Source organism: Paramormyrops kingsleyae, chromosome 23 (genome assembly GCF_048594095.1).
Source record: "Paramormyrops kingsleyae isolate MSU_618 chromosome 23, PKINGS_0.4, whole genome shotgun sequence".
Classification (NCBI taxonomy): Eukaryota; Metazoa; Chordata; class Actinopteri; order Osteoglossiformes; family Mormyridae; genus Paramormyrops; species Paramormyrops kingsleyae.
This window is the reverse complement of record NC_132819.1, coordinates 15,289,675-15,311,132: the sequence shown is the minus strand read 5'-3', so window position 1 is coordinate 15,311,132 and position 21,458 is coordinate 15,289,675. Positions and strand designations below refer to the sequence as shown.

Here is a 21,458-nt window from a genome sequence, read left to right as displayed (position 1 = left end):
CTTTACCTAAGTGCTGGTCATACGGTAAAAGCCCCACAGCAGAGGAGCCTGAGAGAGAACCAGAGAGAGGCCTGGAATCAGAACCATGGAGGGTAGATAAGCAACATAATAATAAGCAATGCAGTATTATGCTATTACATATGTAATAACTAACCACAAATTAAGTGTTAGTTACAAACTGAACTCATGTCTGTTCTGTGTGAATCTATGTGAATTGTCACTCATCTTTTATCTGAAGTAAGTACTATTTGTTACTATATCTGTTAATTCTGTAAATCTTTATGAACTACTGAAGGAACTACTGAAGGAACATGTAATGAACAACACAAGGCAAAATACTGATCTCTTTTTTGTTCATTGTTAATGAATTGTGATGCATCATTTATCCCAAACAGTCACTGTATTTGTTGCTATATGTTTATTATGTAAATGTTAGTGTTATTTGCTTTTTGTTCATCACTTTGGGATCAAGTCCTGTTTTGGATTTGATTTGATTAGTGAACTACTAAGGAACTACTGAAGAAACAAGAAATGAATAACACAAGTGAAATCATGTTTGTTCATCATTAATGAATCATAACACATCTTTCATCTTAAGTAGCAACTATGTTTGTTCATGATTTGTTTATTTGTGTTTGTATCCCCTCAAGTAAAGTCATGTAGTCTTATGCAGCTGACAGAGAACCACGCCACAGTCCTTTAACAATACACCAGTGTTTTATTTTTGTGTTTCCCCTTTTCAGGGACAGAGAGGAATAAGTCAGGCCCAGGCATTGCAAAATCCTTGGCAAAAACAAAAACGCAGTTGTTGTTTCAGCAGAAAAACACAAGAACATTAACACGTACGTTTCTGCAGCCATCGAACCTCAGGAGGTGACAGATACTTGAGTCAGTTCATTCTGGCAAACGAACAACATGTAACACACAAATATGCTCCCACAAATGCAGGAAAGAAAGTCCAGCGATGAATAAAATGCAGACAGCTACCATTTCAAATTTGCATTTAAAATATAAGTTGTACATACGGTTTTGTGAATCAACTCATTAAGTGTCTGCAGACTTACAAGAAATCAACAATTCAAAAAAACAAAAAAAAAAACAGGATTCAGCTTTGTCTTGCACAAGTTACCACAAGGCTGTAAATAGTCGCTACACTAAATGAGACTTGCAGTGTAATCATTTTCTTTACGGCCAATTTTTTTTTCCTGCCTAAAAAAACACAAAAGGGAAAATTACCTTAGATGTGAAAATGGAATATATGACATAAACGTGCCATAAAGTTTAATTTTTAGTTGTATTTGTTGTATTTATTAGGTGTATTTGTTTAATTATTGCGCATTCTTTATCATTGACATTCATGAGGAATTATTTTTAATTAAGTGTGTGGTGTGATTTTATGCTGCGGTAACTTTTTACAGAATAATCGGTGTTCTTTCTTATTGAACCTTTATGGGAGATGTTCATGTGCAGAGGTCCGTCTTGGTTAGAAAGAAACCTTCCCTGCTGAGAATGGCGGGTGACGAGCAGCCTCACAATCAGCCGTAATTACCAGGTGCGGCTAAATTGGTGGAGTTTTGTTTTCGTGCTGCTTTTTGCAGACGGACCGGTGGAGAAGGACAGTTATTACGGGGCGTGCTGGCCAAACAGCCCCTTGTCGAGCCCACCGTCTGGGACAGGAATGCTGCATCCATGCCATCACAAACCCAAAGGGGGGGGGGCTGCTCCGGAGCAGGTGGCCCTGCTGGCCACAATCAGGCCGCCGGCCGCTAATCACGCTCTGCCGTTCAGTCCACTTTCACTAGCTGCATTGTTCTTCTCAGCTATGTCAGCCTGTGATTTAAGCCGGCAGACATTCCTCCTCCACGAACTGCTTCATTAACTGGAGAGGAGGGCCAGATGATTACTTTTTTATAAACACGAATGCATCCTGTATGTGTTTTGGCTGGACTTTAACAAACTGACTGAGAAAGTTATGTTGAAAATACTGAAAACGTTTTTTTTTTTTTTTTTTTTTAATGAGTTCTTTTCAGGATGGGGTTATGTGGGGCTGTCGGCTTTTTGTTGACTGAGGACGGAAGCCCGACACACCGCCTCTGTATCTGAGGAGGGGAAGCAGCTTGTCTGGCAAGTGTTGTGGGTGGGGGGGTGGGGGCTGATGTCAGCTGGTGGTTAGAGAACAAAGATCTCTGGAGCTGGGGTGGGGGGGGGGGGGGGCAGGCAGTGGGGGCTGAGTTGACAGCACAGCACTTGATGGCCATATCTGGAATTCTGGGCATTTTGACTTTGGAAGAGTTGTGACTGATTACTCATTACTACACTCTTCTAGTTCTTACAGGGACGTTGCCTCATATAACCTCAAACAATTTGTTTTCTTTCTTTATGTGAACAATGAATAGCTGATGAATGTAACGTGGGGCATCATCTGGGTGCCTTTTGTCATCCGGGCTCTTTTATTATCTGGGTGACTTTAGCAGCCCTGCGACAGACTCATGACCCACCCAGGGTCTGCTCCTTGTGCCCAGTGTGTCCAGGGAAGGGCTTCTGGCCTCCCTGTGACCCTGTATTAGATAAGCTGATGGAAGATAAGGGGGTTGATGGATGGATGTTTTAGTAGTTCATCTGGGTGACTTTAGCAGCTGGATATTTTTAGCAGCTGCGTTTGATTAGCATCTGGCTGTCTTTAGCAGTCAGACGGCTATGGTGGCTGGGCATTATTTCTCAGCTAGGTATCTCCAGCGGAGAGAGAGTAATTATACAGTGACGTCATATCCTTCTAAAGCAGAGGTTCCATATAGCTTCAGGGAACCTGCAAAGACTGTACACAGTTACAGCACCCTAGAAGGGCAGGCTTTTACACAGCACTGGATAGCTGCACTTTAGACAGACATGGTCTGATTGCAGTGAGGTAAACAATACTGGGGAAGGGCTGGTTTGTCTGCTATAAGGTGATAATGATGCTATACCGTTTTGATCAGAACACAATATGTCAGTCTTTATTTTAAAATGTGTCTCTTAATACAACATTCTCTTCATCTGTATTCTAACATGAAGATAGACTGTCAGTATACTACACTTAACACCTCAGACTTCCAGGATGAGATACACCTAAATCCTCTCCATAACACACCAATTGTTTTGTGACTTGACTGACTGAAGTAACCAGTGACCTGTAAAGAGAGGGATGCTTATGTTCCACTATAGGTAACCTGATGGTTTACACAGATATACACTGTAAGCCTCTTTCTGGGCTCCATGCTTGAACAAGACTTCAGACACCTTTAATCTTGTGGAGAAAACACGAAGCAAAAAGAAAATCCATCAAAATTAATGGGGAAGCTTTTAATTTGAGAAACAAAGCTAGAAATATTAAAGACAGATGAGTTAGAATAGAATAGAATGGAATAGAATCTATCTATCTGTGTGTATGTGTGTGTGTGTGTATGGATTTTGTATATATTATATTGTGGGGACCTGTTATTTTGACATTTTTTCAATCCCCACAAGGGGAAACTCAGTATTATAAAAATCTGCAAACTGGTTAAGTTTAGGACTGCGTAGGGGTTGTTAATTTTGGGATATTTTTTTTCCATAGAAATGAATGGACGGTCCCCACAAAGATATGAGTTCAAACGTGTGTGTGTGTGTGTGTGTGTGTGTGTGGGTTGTATGTTGTACTTAGTTGCTAGACAGTGAAGACCAAAAGCCTGTGGAGTTTCAGCTCTGGGCACGCTCCTTCCGATGCTAAATTCAACAGTACTCATTATACAGGAAAAGCTGAGTGACCACAACCCCAGTCCGGGTGGAGAGCAACTGTGTGCCAGGAGACCACATCTGGGCGGAGAGGGAGGCTCAGCACCAGAGGTAAACAAAGGCACTATATCTCACAGCTGTGTGTGCCAGGAGACCACATCTGGGCGGAGAGGGAGGCTCAGCACCAGAGGTAAACAAAGGCACTATATCTCACAGCTGTGTGTGCCAGGAGACCACATCTGGGCGGAGAGGGAGGCTCAGCACCAGAGGTAAACAAAGGCACTATATCTCACAGCTGTGTGTGGCAGGAGACCACATCTGGGCGGAGAGGGAGGCTCAGCACCAGAGGTAAACAAAGGCACTATATCTCACAGCTGTGTGTGCCAGGAGACCACATCTGGGCGGAGAGGGAGGCTCAGCACCAGAGGTAAACAAAGGCACTATATCTCACAGCTGTGTGTGCCAGGAGACCACATCTGGGCGGAGAGGGAGGCTCAGCACCAGAGGTAAACAAAGGCACTATATCTCACAGCTGTGTGTGCCAGGAGACCACATCTGGGCGGAGAGGGAGGCTCAGCACCAGAGGTAAACAAAGGCACTATATCTCACAGCTGTGTGTGCCAGGAGACCACATCTGGGCAGAGAGGGAGGCTCAGCACCAGAGGTAAACAAAGGCACTATATCTCACAGCTGTGTGTGGCAGGAGACAGTTAGTGATGTCTGTAGCAGTGTAATTAGTACCAGTACTAAAGAAATGCGTTACCAAATGGCTTTAAAATATGTGGTACCACAGTACATTTTCAGTACCAGTATCCCATGCAACACTAGTCTGTACAAACTGCACAAAAAAGATGTTTGGCAAAATGTGTTACTACGTTCTTATACCTGAGGCATGAATAATTAAAAATCACTGTGATGCATACTTGATAAATCTATGTGTGTCGTGATGCCCAACGCGACTCCAAATAAGCCACAAAATAAGGACATTGATCATGAACTCCATTCTGCTGTGTGATAGTGCTTAACTTCCATTGTTTTCTTCAACACAAAAAAGCCACACAGTTACACATAATGAACACAGTGATGACAAAAGCGTGCTTGGGCCAGGATTGTGAGGCAGAATGTCAGTGCAGACCAGCCGGGCAGTGTGTGTGTGTGTGTGTGTGTGTGTTTGTGGCGGGGAGGGGGGGGTTGATTAACCATACACCCTTAATCTGGACTTGGAGGGAGGATCATCACCAGAGCTCGGGGCAGAAAATCGGGGGGTGGGGGGTGTTTACCAACACGTGCACTACCCTCTTCTTCATTTTTGGCTAGAAATGCATCCTGGATTGTGAAACAAAGTTTTTTTTACCTACTATGGCATAATAGTACACAAACATTTAAAAATACTTAAACTATTCACAAACTAAAAAGGGACGGTTGTTGAGAGTAGACAGTCACTTTACGATTTGCTACCCCACACGTAAGTACAGACATAATTAAATCATGAGACAAATGACCGAGGCTTTTTAATACTGTGCTGCTAAGGACACATCTTTCTGTAAACAGCAGCCATTCCATTCAAACAGAACCTTTTTGATACTTTAATAATTTCAGTGTCCATTGGTTATCTTTTCTTAGGCACAGCTATAAATAATGAAACTATGTTTACATGTGGGACTGGCCAGCCCCACCCAGCAAAGGCAAATTACCGGGGCCATCCCTAAGGTTCTAAAAAGGAACGCTCTCATGTGGAATGGGGTGGTTGTCATGGAAATGAGAGTGTCAGGGATGCACACACAATAGCCGCTCCCTCTGGGCCTGTACTTCCATCAAATGGCACTTCTGATAATATGAGAATAATCGTCCCTTTCAGTTACCTACAGATTTTCATAAATGCAAAGAAGTGTCTTCAGTTCAGCTCAGCTCAATGGCGTCTTGCAGTAAGACTGAGTGAGTTTGTCCGTGGGGCGTCGCACAGTCACACAAAGCAGTGTCTTTGTGTTTTTCAGAAAGCAGAACAGAAATATGAGTATAATTTAAAGCCGGAACCTGACATTCACTTTCTGAAAAGTCACTATTAAAAAACTATCTAAAAACAGTGAAAAGGATTTTATGCACTATTCATTACAACAATAAAAGTTAGTTTCTAACAAACAATACTCTGATTTTCTCATAAGATTTTGTCATGACATCATTATATCTATAATACAGAAACTGTGACTTTAAAATAGGATGTTTTATATAAAATAATAAAATGTAAAAAAAAATCTTCACAAAACACTGAGAAAATGAGTGAATGTGGGATTTATTGAATGGGATGAAGAACATATGTGAATGTGTGATTTTTGCAGTTCATTATAATGTGTTTCTCTGGTTTTATTATTCCTGGGGCTGTTCATTATTTTTCTTTCTTTCTTCATGTGATGTTCAGATAATGTGTCAGTGTGAATTATTTAAGGAAAATGGGATTGCCATAAGGACTGTAACATGATAATTATACAAGTTCCACAAATACCTCCATAATTACACACACACCAGTCCAGAGGCTTTTAAAATGCTAATTAAGAAGCATAAATGCATTAACAGTTTTCACAATAATTATTTTAATACCACTGATGGTTATAAAAAAATATCAAGAAGTAAAAACATAAATAGTACAGTATGAAATAAATTTGGGTTGGTAAGTGACTGCTAATATTTTAATATATAAAAAACACACGTTAGCTAGTAAGTAAGTACTTCAGATACTTCTCACTCGTCATTAAAAATTCAGATCCATCGACATGAAGTGGTTGCTTCATTTTCCCAAAATGATTTGTTCTTCAATCTCTTGCTATGTAAAGTTAGTGATCCTTATTAAAAATGAAGGAGAGTGAGTGTAGAGAGCTTGGAAGCCCTCACTCTGTGTCCCGCGCACAGGAGACCGTCCTGGCGTGTTTATAAACAGTTAAAACAGGCCCTTTCTGGATGCATGTGATCCTGCTGGTTTCTCTGTGCAGCTACGGTCCTATTTGCACACTTCCTGTTCCTTGTATGTGTGACAGTGGTGAGAAAGCACTCCGCTCTGCGCATTACTCCACGTAAGCGGCACCACAGCAAGCTGGATTTAGGCGGTCAGCCCCTTTAAAAGTTTTCTTGTTGTTCTATCCTGGGAAGTGGACAATGCATCATGCCTCATAGCATTACAGTATGCAGAATGACTGCCTCATCTACGAAACTGACCTAAGAATGACTCTTTCTTTATTTATATCTATGTATATACACACACACGCACACACACACACACATATAAGTTAAGCATGCATATAAGAGTTTATACACGCAGACATCCATTTCCAAAGGCTGTAAGTGATAATTACAATCAGGGAGGTCTAAAGCATCTCCTGTGTTTATATTAGATTAGATTAGATTAGATTAGATTCAACTTAATTGTCATTATAGTGAGTACAGGTACAGAGCCAAAAAAATTCAGTTAGCATCTATCCAGGTGCAAATAAATATACACAAATACAATAAATGCAATACGTTATAAATAATTTATACATAACTAATAAGTGTAAGTTGAGGTTCTTTGCAAAATAGACATGAGGTAGAGCATTGCATGTAGTATAGGAAGTCCAGAAAAAATGATTGACCAGAGGAAATGGCGGAAATTGCAAACTGGAGGTACACATTGTGCAAAATGTGCAGAGAGCAAATAAAAACAGGGTTTAGTTGAGCTAACAAATTATGTGGGGGTGGGATGCTTGAGAGCAGAGGCTTTTGTTGCACTTCCCAGATTGGAGAAGGGTGAACTACCCATGATAGTGGTGAAAGGGACTGGTGGAGATTCAGCAAAATACGGGGGATAGGTGAGCTTTCCTGAGTCTCTTCCAAAATTAGAGATGCTTGTGTGCCTTCTTTACCAGTGGTTGTTTTAAGGGCCCAACTGTGGTCTTTGGACATGTGGACACTCAGGAGCTTGAAGCTCGAAATGCGCTCGACCTCATCCCCATTGAGATAGATGGGAGAGTGTGTGCCAAGCCCCTTTGTCTACCAGTAGTCCATGATGAGGTCCTTTGTTTTCTGGGTGTTGAGCGTTTGGTTGTTGTTGGTACACTACTCTGGCAGGCTTTGGTCCTCCTTCCTGAGGGCTAATTCATTGTCATTGGTAATCAGGTCCTCCGCTGTGGTGTCGTCTGCAAACTTGATTATGGAGTTCGAGCTATGAACAGGTTTGCTGTCACAGGTGAAGAGGGAGTAAAGGAGAGGACTAAGCACGTGCCCTTGTCTTCAGTGTGATGGCGGTAAAGGAGAGACATTTGATCCTAACAGATCGTGGTCTGTTGGTAAGAAAGCCCGGAATGCATTTGCTGATGGAGGGGTTAATGCCCAGGTTGGTGATTTTGGAGATCTTGGAGCTTTGATGGGGTTACCATGTTGAAAGATGGTCTGAAATCAATAAATAACATTCTAACATAAGGGTTTGTGTTGTCCAGGTAGAATGGAGTGCTGTGGGAATGGCATCATCTGTTGATCTGTTGGAGCCATAGATGAACTGATGTGGATCCAGTGTTGGGGTCAGGCTGGATTTCCAGTGGGAGAGACCAACCTCTCACTTGGCAATGATGGGGATAAGAGTGTTGAGGTGGAAGTCGTTGAGCAGAAGGTTTCATTACTGGCACAGTAGTGATTGATTTGAAACTGGTGGGGTCAGCTGCTTGTGCCAGGATAATGTTAAAAATGCCCACAAAGATCCCCGCCAGTTGCTGTGCACAGGTCCTAAGCGCTCTCCCTGGGATGCCATCAGGTCCAGCGGTCGTGAATGCATTCACCCTGCTCAGAGTGGAGCACACGTCTCGAGTTCGTCAGGAAGGTCAGAGTCCATGGTAGAGGGGGTTCAGCTGGCTGGCTTGTTGTCAGTGAGGGCCTGGATGCCTTGCCACATGTGTCAAGCTTTGGAGTTTCTGAAGTTGTCCTCCATTTGCAGCTTGTGTTGGGGCCTCTTGATTCCCCTCCACAGGTTAGACTTCCTTATTAATCCCTGATTTCTGATTGGGGAATGTTTGAATCTGTTGTAGGTGGTGACAGGGTACTTACATACATTTACTGACATACAGCTGAGAAAGCAGGATCTGCTAGTCTGTGAAGTGTGGGGTTGAGGGCCTTGCCTGGGGGGGTTGGGGCAATGGGGAAATGGTGAAGTCACTCTGCTGATCATGGGAACTGAACCAGTGACCTTCTGATCATTAACACAGTGTCCTATCCAACTGAGCCACACCCCCCAGATGCCACTCAATCAATCATCCATCCATCCATCTCATGGAAGCAGAAGGCACATGGCACACTTTGGAGAGGTTGCAGGGCATCATAGAATCAGTTTCTTATTTAACAGCAATTAAGAGCAATTGCTGGGCCGCATGGAAGCTCAGTAGCTAAGCTGGCACAGTGGCCTCACAACTGTAAGGTTGGGCTTTTGAATCCCACCTCCGCTTGAGGAGTGGGGGTTGCATGTTCTCCCCGGATCGTGTAGGTTTCCCCTTTGTATGTGCACTCCTGACTGAAAGTGCATAACTTGAAAAGCTCTAAATGCAAGTTTGCTGTCAACCACTGAGATGGACGGTACGGAGAGGGCGAACCATTTCGGCAAGTGTCATTGTTTTTTCCTGTCTGTGTTATCTGTTTACACAGTGACTCATCGCACAGATCCGGAAATATCACGAGTCGGCTTATGTCCTGAGGAGGCCTGCCTGGACAGCTGCAGTACATGTCAGGTGTCTGTCTAGAGGCGTCCGAGTGAAAGTACACCTTAAAGAAAGAGTTTGCTTACATAATCAGATGTGGAAGATCCAGGTGGTCACCAGTAATAGGGATCTACTGCTTATAAAGGCAGTCGCATCACATGGGTCCTCTGATATATTATCATGACCCCGCATGACATACAGCAGGGACACAGAGCAGGCTTTGGGTGACCTGTATACCACCCATCTGCCGTACGTGTGATCGCCATGTGCTCAATTAATGACACTTCTACGGCCCAGATTAGCTGTAGTTGTAAACAGGGTCACCTGGTCTAATAGCAGACAGGGGGAGTAGAAAGTGGTCCGCCACATTCATAGCATAACCGGATTTTATTTACGAATTTCCGGCATTCGTCCAATTTTTCTATTTAAAAGTCAGTTTGCTTGCTTTTTGAGTGTTTCTCTAGCAAAGTTCCTTTGCTTTCCGGAGACTCTGTGCTACCCTGATGAAGCGCAGCGCTCCCCACAACACCACTTCCTATTACTCTCTCCGACAGTTACGAAAGGTTGGTTCTAATGAAAAAATATGAATATTGTGTGGTAGGAGTGTCTTACTACCAAGCAGTGGCATATCTGCAGTAGTTGTAATATGCCTCCAGAGGGCTACCAGTGCAAAAATATATATGATATTTATATATGATTTGTTTACTGGTGATAAGGTGAATGACAAAACCAAAATATGTAAATGATTATTTACAAAAGAAAAAAAATCAGCATAGAAAAAAGTGCAGACCACACAGCACAAAATGCTCATTTGGGTTGAAGTCTTAGTCTCCCATTTAACATGTTTTTTATAATGCATATTTATTTCTGGGGTCAAGTAAGATTTCATTAAACAGAAAATCCATCCTGCAACTAAAGGCCAGTTGTTAAATCTCAAGCAAGAAGCCAAATGAGAGCGTTGTTTTAACCTTGGGGCCTCCCCAGATACAGATCATTTGGGCCAGATAATTTTAGGCTACTTTGACCAGTATGCTGCTTCCGGTGTGATAGGGCGTCTGTATCTGGCACGCAAAACGGAAGGCGCAAGCTTGACGACCGAAACGTACCCCTTTCAGAAAACGACTGAAAATAGTTTTAGGCAGGCAGCATTCATCTACGGCAGCTCCTCCCAGCGTCTGAGTTTACCTACACTGTGCGCTTATTAAGCTTTTGCCTTCATGAAAAAGGGAAGGTTGGCTGTGTTCTTCCTCGTTTCATAAGAGGAAGTGTGCGCGCTCCGCCTCGGCACGTCGCACCTAAAAACAGCGGCAAGCATCGGGTCGCTGCTCCCCATTAGCGTGTGACATGCGCGGGTCTGCGCCGCTCCGCAGCCCCGTCTCTCTGCACCTGTGCCGCCGGCGATGAGTACAGCGCTGATCCGTCAAGCCTGTTAGAGCAAGGGAAACACCTGTAACGCACGCCGGAGGTACCGCACCTTCTTCTTATGTGTAATGAAAGCCGTACCGAGCGAGTTTCTCTCGCAATGGCTCTGTAGGTCTCATACTGATCACCTTAGCAGTGTAATATGATTTAAAGATGTATCATTGAATATGTTCACATTTTTATTGCATTGATCTACAACTCATTTTTTAGAAATGTTAAATATTACTGAAACACAAAACAAGTGTGGTATATAACATAATATATATATGATCCCTCATGTTGCTGCTCATTTACATTTGATTTGTGTCTGTCTTTATATATATATATATATATATATATATATATATATATATATATATATATATATACCTACATCCTCCTGAGACCCAAGGAAAAAAGTGTCCTTCAATTTTAGGTTATTTGTCTTTGGAGGAAATAAGACATCTTACAATTCAGATTTTTTCAAATTTATTTTTATTTTTTAATTGACAGCATGTCCTCTTTAGTACACGACAGGAATAAATACATTTCCTTACATCAGTGAAAAGATAGATGCAAAAACAAAACATCCACTATGAATCCCATGTCCACACCATGTCAGCTTCTGTGTTCCCCCAGTATTGCATGGGTTTCCACCTGCAGAAAGGCTGAGTGGTGTTTCGACATCGCCTGTGGTCCGTAAACGGCAGATCAGCTACATTTGGTGCATTTCGCTGATTATACACAGCAGGTATAGTTTGAGGCTGCACATTAATGGGCGCCAACCTATGGGAAACAGTGTTCCGTACCCATCGCCAGAACGGACCAACTTTACGTAAATGCCTTTCAGTCCAGTTCTGGGGATTCCGCGGGGCTTACAGCAGACTAGTTTGGACCTTGGAAAGGTCGCAGCTCTCATGGTGCCAGGTCAGGTTCTTTCATGGCCGACCTGAAGCACCTAAACCTGCATTATCTACACAAAAAACCCAGTATTATGAGCTGAGTATAAACCAGGAAGCTAGACGAGTCCACAGGCAGAATTACAGGCAGTGCAGCCTCACTGGGTCCTCAGAAACAGGGGGCCCCACAGAGGGTGGGTGAAGCCCTTCCCTTCGCGGAGAGGATCAGGAGGCGATTGGTCTATTAGCTTAAATTACTGAAGCACATTACATTGTATTATGAACCCCCAGAAAACAAACGATATACAGACGCTCCTCTACTTACAAACTTTCAACTTACGAACTTTCAGACATACGAACGAAGAGGACTATAAGTCCAAATAGTATTCCTTAGGCTCTCGTTTCCTGTCCACAGCATCAATTTTTTTTCTGCGCACCAATTCTGTCTAGTATAATGTCTGGCCGCTACTCCTGCCGCGCAGCAGCGTACCGTGCGTACTCCCAGCATCCTAGTTCTTTGTACTTGTGTATACCCTTAAATGATATTGAATAACGACTTGCGAACATTTCAAGTTACGAACGGCCGTTTGGAACGTAACTCGTTTGTAAGGAAAGGAGCGTCTGTATATACATCTCTGGAAAAAATTAAGAGACCTCAGGAAAATTTTCTGTTTCACTCATTTCTCAATTTATGGGCTTCTTCCTTGCTTTGTAGGACTTCAGTCTTGCTTCTAGGAGCCTGATATGAACTGTCCTAGCAGTGCACTTCACACCACTTAACGTTTTCCATTCTTTTTGAAGGTCACTTGAGGTGGTGATCCTCCAGTTTATGAGGCACAGCCGGATAAGCTGACAGTCTCTGGCATTAGAAAGTTGCTTCTTCCCTTTACGTGGCTGGTTTTTGGTCATTGCCAGTGTCTCCTGCTTCACTTTATTCTTGTGTACTGCTGTCTTAGAAACTTTGAGCCTGGAAGCAGCCTGTCGCGCAATGTATCCTTCTGCCAGCAGAACCAGGATTAAACCAGGATTTAACTATGTAGATTTTTTTAAATATAGAGTTGTCTCTTAATTTTTTCCAGAGCTCTATGTATACTTTACCTGGCTGGAAAATCTATCTTGGTCACAGTCTCCAATTTTTAATTTCTTTTTTTATGGAAAGGCTATAAAAGTTCATGTTCTATATCTTGTATCTTTATAAAGATACATGGTACGTCTGTGACGTTTAACCACTAAGGGTCTGAGGCTTTGTCAGTCTTTTTTTTGTTTGTCTGAGGTTGGCGATTTTTAAAAACGCCCCCCCCCCCCCAAAAAAAAAAAAAACATCTTGCACTGGGGCTCATAAGATGCTTCCGGCACTGGGCGAGTCGGTCGTTCCCCGGCAAGGGCTACTGTGGTGCGGATCCAGGGGCCAGTGGCCCCTGATGAAGTTGCAGGACTTCCATGAAGTACAGGGTCTGTCAAGCATTAACTACATGTATAATACATGTGACTTACATCCATCCATCAATCCATCCATCCACCCATCCATCCATCCATCCTTCCATGTTCTGTAACGGCTTGTTCTATTCAGGGTTGCAGGAGGTCCGGAGCCTATCCTGGAGGCTACAGGCACAAAACCCACGTAAAATTTTTTGGTCTTGTTGGCGAGAGAAGCGAGTATGCGAGCATCCTCCAATCCAGCACTGTACATATATTTTATGCATTTATGAATTACTACTGCGATGGGCTGGCCCCCCATCCAGGGTTGTTCGCTGCCTCGTGCCCGTTGCTTCCGGGATGGGCTCCGGACCCCCCGCGACCCAGTAGGATAAGCGGGTTGGACAATGGATGGATGGATGGATGAATTACTAAACTTTTTGCATCACCTGCGGCTTTCAGAAAAATGGCCATTTCATTTCGTATCCCAACCCTGAGACGTATCAAAACCGCGATGGGGAAAGTCATGATGCAGAAAGGTCTACTGCATTATTATTTCTGTCAAACCTATAAACCTCCCCCATGGACATGCCTGTCCTTTGGGGTTAAAGGTGTACTGTGCAGTAGTGCGAGTGATTAAAGGTGTACTGTGCAGTAGTGCGAGTGATTAAAGGTGTACTGTGCAGTAGTGCGAGTGATTAAAGGTGTACTGTGCAGTAGTGCGAGTGATTAAAGGTGTACTGTGCAGTAGTGCGAGTGATTAAAGGTGTACTGTGCAGTAGTGCGAGTGATTAAAGGTGTACTGTGCAGTAGTGCGAGTGATTAAAGGTGTACTGTGCAGTAGTGCGAGTGATTAAAGGTGTACTGTGCAGTAGTGCGAGTGATTAAAGGTGTACTGTGCAGTAGTGCGAGTGATTAAAGGTGTACTGTGCAGTAGTGCGAGTGATTAAAGGTGTACTGTGCAGTAGTGCGAGTGAATAAAGGTGTACTGTGCAGTAGTGCGAGTGATTAAAGGTGTACTGTGCAGTAGTGCGAGTGATTAAAGGTGTACTGTGCAGTAGTGCGAGTGATTAAAGGTGTACTGTGCAGTAGTGCGAGTGATTAAAGGTGTACTGTGCAGTAGTGCGAGTGATCTTCCAGCCCCTGTGCTGTTGGAATGTCACCATATATGAAAGATATTGTCTTTTTTACTTTGATATGGTCATTCACTAAGCACATAATTTGTTGTCACACTCGTCTCTCCCACTAACAGTAAATTATTAATTGCACAGAGAGGAACATGGAAGTGACATAGCAGGAGGCTGATGTTATCATCACACCTGAGAGAAATAAAGGTCTAAAATAATGGGTTTGATTGCTTCAGTGGCTTAACAAGTACCTACAGCAACGCAGTAAGCAATTCTACTATTAACTCAAATTAGAGACACACATCACACATGTACAGCTTAACACAGACTGAGTTGTTGATGTGCAGTTTAACACAGACTTGCTGAGATTTGATGTGCAGTCTGATGTGCAGTTTAACATAGTCTTTGATGTGCAGTTTAATGCAGTCTGAACCTTTCATGTTCAGTTTAACACAGACACAGAGTTTATTGTGTGCAGTTTAACACAGAATCACTAAGTCTGTTGTGTACAGTTTAACACAGACTCACTGAGTCTTTGATGTATGGTTTAACACAGAATGACTGAGTCTTTGATGTGCAGTTTAACATGAACTCCCTGTGTTTTGATGTGGAGTTTAATGCAGACTGAGTCTTACATGTGCAGTTTAATGCAGACTCACTGAGTCTTTCATGTGGAGTTTAATGCAGACTCACTGAGTCTTTGATCAGTAGTTCAACATGTGTTCACAGAGGCTTTGATGCATGGAATGAGTCAGAGTCTTTGATGCACCAAAAAAGTATAACTATGAATTAATAAGCTACCTTTGGGCTAAATAAAGAAACTTATCTGCATATTGAAAAGTTATATATATAACCTGCCAGCATTTAAATGCCTGTGACAGTTACCAGTTGGTTCCTCTTTCAGGTCTTATATTGTAGTTGAGATGCATGTTATCTGTCCTATTTTAATCATTTGTCGCAATGGAAAATCGCAGTTGACGCTGCTTCCCCATTTCTTGCACTCACTGCCGCAGCGGAGATAACACCCTCACTTGCTGTTCAATAAGGAAGCTGCAATGCAACTGTATTACGACTGCTAGGGAGGGATAACCTAACGTTGCTCCATCAGAGCAAGCTCACAGATACGTGATACAGTCAAAAGGACGCTCGTTTTTAAAGTGCAGGAATGACAGTCACATTAGTCTGTATCTGTTGGTGCAGCTGGACTCAGAACTAAACCATGGGGAACGCCGTAAGGAGCGAAGCTACGAACAATGCAGGCAACAGCCCCGAGCAGAAAGGTGAGTGCAGGGACAGGCGACTGATTGTCTGTGATTGACTGTGAAAGAGAAACTCAGCATGTTTTTATTTTCTTATTAAACTGAGCAGGCATGCAGGCTGACTAAAGCCGGAGACACGTCAGATTTCAGTGTAGAGTCCGATTTTAATGTCTCGTTATTACCCTATAATGGAAAGGAAACTTGTGCCGGAAAGTACTTTTCGTATTATCAGCTATTTTTGAAATCTGCTTTCGCAGTAAACATTAACTATAACAACAGTCAGATTTTCAGCGTGATATGGCTGAGATTTGGCTCCACGATTTCTTACCTAATGTCACCATTATTTATTCAATGTCAAAAGAAGAAAACAAGTCATAATCTTCAAAATATGTACCCGTCTTTCAGTCACATGTCCCTCAAGTCACAATTTTCCTTATTGGTGCTCAATGCATATTTTTATGTAGCTATATTCAAGTGATGCTGAGCATTTTAATACTATCGAAATGTCTTGTTTGCGAATTGTTATGTAATTGTTATATGATGTGCTCGATGTATTATTGAAGGGAGTCTAGAGTAATTAATCACATTTTGAGTGTGATAATAAAGTAATAGAATTTGGGCCTGATAGCTGATGTTTTTTTGAACTTAGCAACATAAGTTAGTTTAGTTAGCACTGCCCTGACTCCCCTTAGCCAGGATGCTAATCTTACATATTTCGTAATTTTCTATCTACTACTACCTAAAACAACAGGTCTGTTTTTATATATGTTCCCCTCACTTGGTACATGAGTCACACATATCACCCAGGTTTTAGGCAGAGGAAAATGGCTCCATTTGCTGGTTACAAGTAATCGAGTAAAAACTCAACTTCCTTGGGGCTCTCCTACTGTCCTACAGATGCACGCACTTGATTTGACTGCGTAACGTGTCACACGCTGACCCTGCAGTGCATTAACTGCTGACTCCTGATTCATAGCTGACGCTTTGTAACTTTATGGCTGGTATTTTCGGCCACTTGAAAAGGCAGAATATGACACCGGCTGCATCCTCCTTTCATGACGACTGATGGCAGGTTGTTCTTGTGTCTGACAGAAAGTGAAGTGCTCATTGTCATTAATGACTACCCCTCCTCCAATATCAGTGAGCCAATCTTCCGGACTGGAGAGAAGCTCCGCCTCCTGTCTGAGTAAGGCCCGGTCCCTTCTACTTGTTGATTATGGCTCGTTAATAACGGATTCTGCTTAATGATAAATAGGCAGCACGCTTAATTAAACCCTCTCCAGTGCCTGTGGTATTACGAATATTGTACTAAATTTAAATTCTCACCCTCTGCTACTGGCCAGATCTGAGAATGCTCACTGTTCTGGAAAAAGAGTATGAGGTCTTTATTCTGAATTGCCTGAGTTGTTCGACTTCCTTACACAGTAATATATGTATTCAACTGAGAAACAACAATAAATAAAACTATTTATAAATATCCAACAAAACGATGTAATACAGAGCTGCATAGGAAACATATGATATGCTGTTATAGAGATCATATAGAACTGTCTTTTATATCACGTGAAAAATGCACTAAAATAAAATACACTGGTCTGGCAGTAAATAATTAAGCCTGTGAATGCCTGGATCCTTTTTTACTGATAACCTGCTATGTAACGTTATAACTTCTCATAGCTGACGCCTTGTCACATAGAATTGCGAGACCAGTTGGGTTACGGTCATTATTTTTATTATAGGGAACCTTAAAATGCCTTTTTTCCATGGTGTTTTGTTCCTAGAGAAGGATGCTGGTTGAAAGTCTGCTCCCTCCTGACCGCAGCTGAGAACTACATTCCCAATAACTACGTGGCCAAAGTCTACCACAGGTGAGGCCCTTCTCGAACCCGTCACAGCGGCCTCAGGACGTGCGCGTGGGAGTCTGCTTGGTGGTGATGGACCGATTTCATCCCCCAGCTGGCTGTTCGAGGGTGTGGACAGGAAAAAGTCCGAAGAGCTGCTTTTCCTGCCAGGGAACCGGATTGGATCCTTCATGATAAGAGAGAGCGCGAGGGAAAAAGGTGCGATCAGGAACAGACATCACCGTAGGCCAAAGCAGAATCACACAATCCCATTTCCACTATAAACTTATCATTCAATCTTTGGGTAATGAAAGTAATTCAAACATGCGCACAAAACTCATTAAAGAGTTATCATCACTAAGATGGGGGACCTGATAGGGGCCGTGATTCATAATAAAAAGAGCCAACCATATCATTAGCCAATGATATGCTTTGAATTGGTGAGTAACAGGGGAGGTGGCACTCTGGGGGCCAATTAGCTGTAGATGTTCACCTGATGAGGACCAGCACTGGAACATCTCACACCTTGTGTTTCCCGGCAGGTGTTTACTGCCTGTCAGTCAGACACAGGTCCATCATACATTACCGCATCTTCCGTCTGCCAAACAACTGGTATTACATCTCTCCTCGCCTCACCTTCCAGTGTCTGGAGGACTTAGTGACGCACTACTCCGGTAAGCACTTCTGTTACCTGCGGCTGACGGCGGTCTATGTCACCTCCTCACAAACAGTGAACAGGACTATCATGGCATTCCCGTTAAAACTGTGATTTTCCCAGCCGCCGAGCAGAATTAGCGCTCGCATTAGTGCGTTTCTCCTTTTGCGAGCACTTATGGCTGCGCTCCTCCAGATTTGGCCGACGGCCTGTGCTGTGTGCTGAACGCTCCCTGCTTGGCCCAGAGCCACAACTCCGTGAACATCGCCTCTCAGGCGCCTCCGGTGGTGATGAGGCGTAACAACAACCAGAAGAATATGAACAGGTACATCCTCCAGTGGCACGCCGGAATCTTTCCGAAAGTGTTTTCCTTTGATTCATAGCCCCCCTTGGCTTTATAACTAACTCTATTGTCACTTTAATAGCTATGTAATAACGTAAAACTGCTAACGATACGTAAATGGCCTGTTGTTGGGATTTTGAACAGCCCGCAGCTGGAGAACCAGAGCACTGAGGACCTGCAGGACGACGAGGACGATCAGATGAGCTACGGCGTACGGGACAGCATCGCCTCGTACCTGTCCCTGGCTAACTCAGAGGTCCCCAGCCGTAAAATTACCTGGACGAAAAAGAGAAAAACAATGTACGCACTCCCAAGCCAGAATTGTGGCCAAGTAACTGAAGAGGACCGCTGGACACCTCACAATGAGGCCTGAACTGTGAACTGCTACCAGTCTTCATAAAGAGTTTTATTCTTTGACTCAGTCATGTCTATTTTTATTTGATGAAGTCGGATTTCCGTAAAAGGTTCTTTTCTCTGATGAGCACCCGCCCCTCTGACTCGCTTGCAAAGACTTTTTCTCAACATATTTTTACTACAGAATGTTTATGTAAATAGTAGGAATGCACGCTGGTTTTATTTCGGAAAAGTTAGTTTTCCCCGCACAGTAAAAAAGGTCTGGGTGGTTTCCTCTTCTGCTGTAAAGCAAGTGAATATGCTGCATGTTCATGGAGATGTAAACGTAAGGAATGTTGTGAGATATGTATTGTGTATGTCGAGTTAGATTCGATGACAGTGAATGTGCAAGAGAAGAAGTGATATGTTGCACAGAATTTAATTGATCCTGGGAAGGCCGAGCAGAACTTAAAGGATCATGTAATATAAGACAGGGCTCCACAATCTCTCACACTATAACGCAGTTTTTCCCAAACCGGTCCTCGGGGACCCACAGTCAGTCCATGTTTTTGCTTCCTCTGAGCCCCCTACCAGATTCTGCACATTTTCGCTCCCTCCCAGCTCCCGGTAGGGCATAAACGAGCAAACCTAGGACTGTCTGTGGATCCTCAAGAACTGGATTGGGAACCACTGATACACAGACGACATGGCTGCTTTGCCCAATGCTGGCTGAGAGGTTCCCGTCTCTGGGAGATGGAATCTCCACAGCTGGCACCAGGAGAAAAATCAGTCCTATGGCTCAGTGTCCAGAGGCAGCGCCGTTTAAAAATAAGAAAATGACTTGAGGGATGTAGAGGTTCTGAGCTGTTTTTTGAGCGTTTTTCTGTGCCGCCAGAAAATATAATCACACTTTTCCATTATGCAAAAGCGAATTTTTTATGAGCGGATACGTTTAAAAAAAATATATTGTTTTCACAATGCTCATTTACGGAAATCAGGGGGGCTTTAAAACTGAGTGGAAAAATTTAGCAGAACTTTACAAAAGACCACGGAGAAAGGGCGTGCCGGCCCATTCTCACCCTGTCGGCACTTTTAATGACCCTCAGGGGCTCGCCATCGTTGTACCTGCCTCACACCATAGCGCTATTCATTGCCGACCGTCTTGCTCTTCTTTTCATGAGTAAAACGTACACATGGTTATTTTAGCCTTGTGGTTTGTGACTCATGGTTTTGCTCCTGGTTGAAGAACCTTTACTGAGTGTCTGCTGCAGACTGGGGTCATTTTAATCTCAAATTAAAAACGTTTCCAAAGTACCAGGCCGATGTGTGCATTTCTAAAGTATAAAGATCGAGAAATGCTTCACTGTGAGCATGATAAGAAAGTTTTACATACTTTTTCTATAAAGCTATGAAGCTACCACACTGTTCTGGATGACTCGGGAATACCATGATGGTCTGATGATGTTACACCTTAAACAGATTCTGTTATCGCCAATGTGAAGTCAGTGGAAACCAGTGGCAGATTAATGGGGGAAGCGCAGTGTCAACAGCTGGGAATGTGAACCAAAAATGGTGTTTTTTATTTTAGCCAGTCAGCTACAGTACTTATATGTAAATTCTGATCTCCTTTCTTTTTGCAAGAAATGACCTATTATCCTGTCATACCTGCATGGTTGACAAATGAGCAAACTTGAGAACTCAGCGATAACTTTATTTACAATATTTATAAAGCGCCAATGGTGAAAGATGGTATATGAAATCATAAACTGTCACTCTGGGTTACAATGAAATGCTTCTGTGCCCCTGCATGCGACACAATGAAGGAATTACTGTGAGCCAACACCACTTATCAATTGTGAGAACTAATGTTATTGCTATGTTATAACTGATCCTTAATCGATCCCCATGGGGAAATTCTCTTTACACCTCCCCCAACTTGCTCTCTGTAGGTGAGGGCAGGCTGGCTGTGAAGGGCAGCCACCTGTTGTAACAAGCAGGGGGTTAGGGGCCTGGCTGAAGGACCCACAGGTGGGGCAAGGCCAGGCTGGAATTGGCGACCTTCTGCTCACTTTCATAGAGGCTTAGCCTCCCAATCACCATGCAAGAGAAGCCTGGCAATTATGACTGTCCAGTCAATGATGCTCAAGCAAAAAAAAAAATCTATGAGGCTCCCATAGACTCACAGTGAAGCACAGTGTCTGGGTGGGCTTTGAAAACACATAATCAAAGCATATTCCCCAATAAGCTTTCATAGACTCACAGTGAAGCACAGTGTCTGGGTGGGCTCTGAAAACACATAATCAAAGCATATTCCCCAATAAGCTTTTGCCCATTCTCTATTTAAACAAAGCATATAAGAATCTTCCACAGACTCATAGTGAAGCACGGCATCAAAGGGCATCTATGGGCTGTATTTACGAGTATCTTGGTTTCAATGTATATGTTATTGACAGCTTTACAACTTCTGTGAAATGGTCAGCACTGTGGTTCAGTTATTAAGATAGATTACACTTCTAATTGCAAATAAAATGAATCTACTAATGAAATTCTTTTGGCAAATTTATGGGGGAAGTTGAGCTTCTCATGTGGTCTTAGACCAATCGCTTATGATAGAAACACAACGAACCAGCTAGTTTTCACTTCACCTTCACAGAACAAGTGCTTCTTGTGTCCATCTTTATCACACTGACACAAGCTTATCTAGCCTTTCATTGGAACAATAAGAT

General features: G+C 43.0%; 1 protein-coding gene across 1 annotated transcript; it reads left to right on the top strand.

The window, feature by feature from the left end:
* Positions 1-10,672: 10,672 nt before the first annotated feature.
* On the top strand, positions 10,673-20,046 carry sla1a (Src like adaptor 1a). The gene is made up of 8 exons (XM_023812037.2): positions 10,673-10,923; positions 15,502-15,581; positions 16,653-16,746; positions 17,342-17,428; positions 17,517-17,620; positions 17,944-18,075; positions 18,252-18,381; positions 18,544-20,046. The coding sequence occupies exons 2-8, from the start codon at positions 15,521-15,523 to the stop codon at positions 18,770-18,772; spliced, it is 837 nt and encodes a 278-aa protein (XP_023667805.1). The 5' UTR covers positions 10,673-10,923; positions 15,502-15,520; the 3' UTR covers positions 18,773-20,046.
* The last annotated feature ends 1,412 nt before the right edge of the window (positions 20,047-21,458 follow it).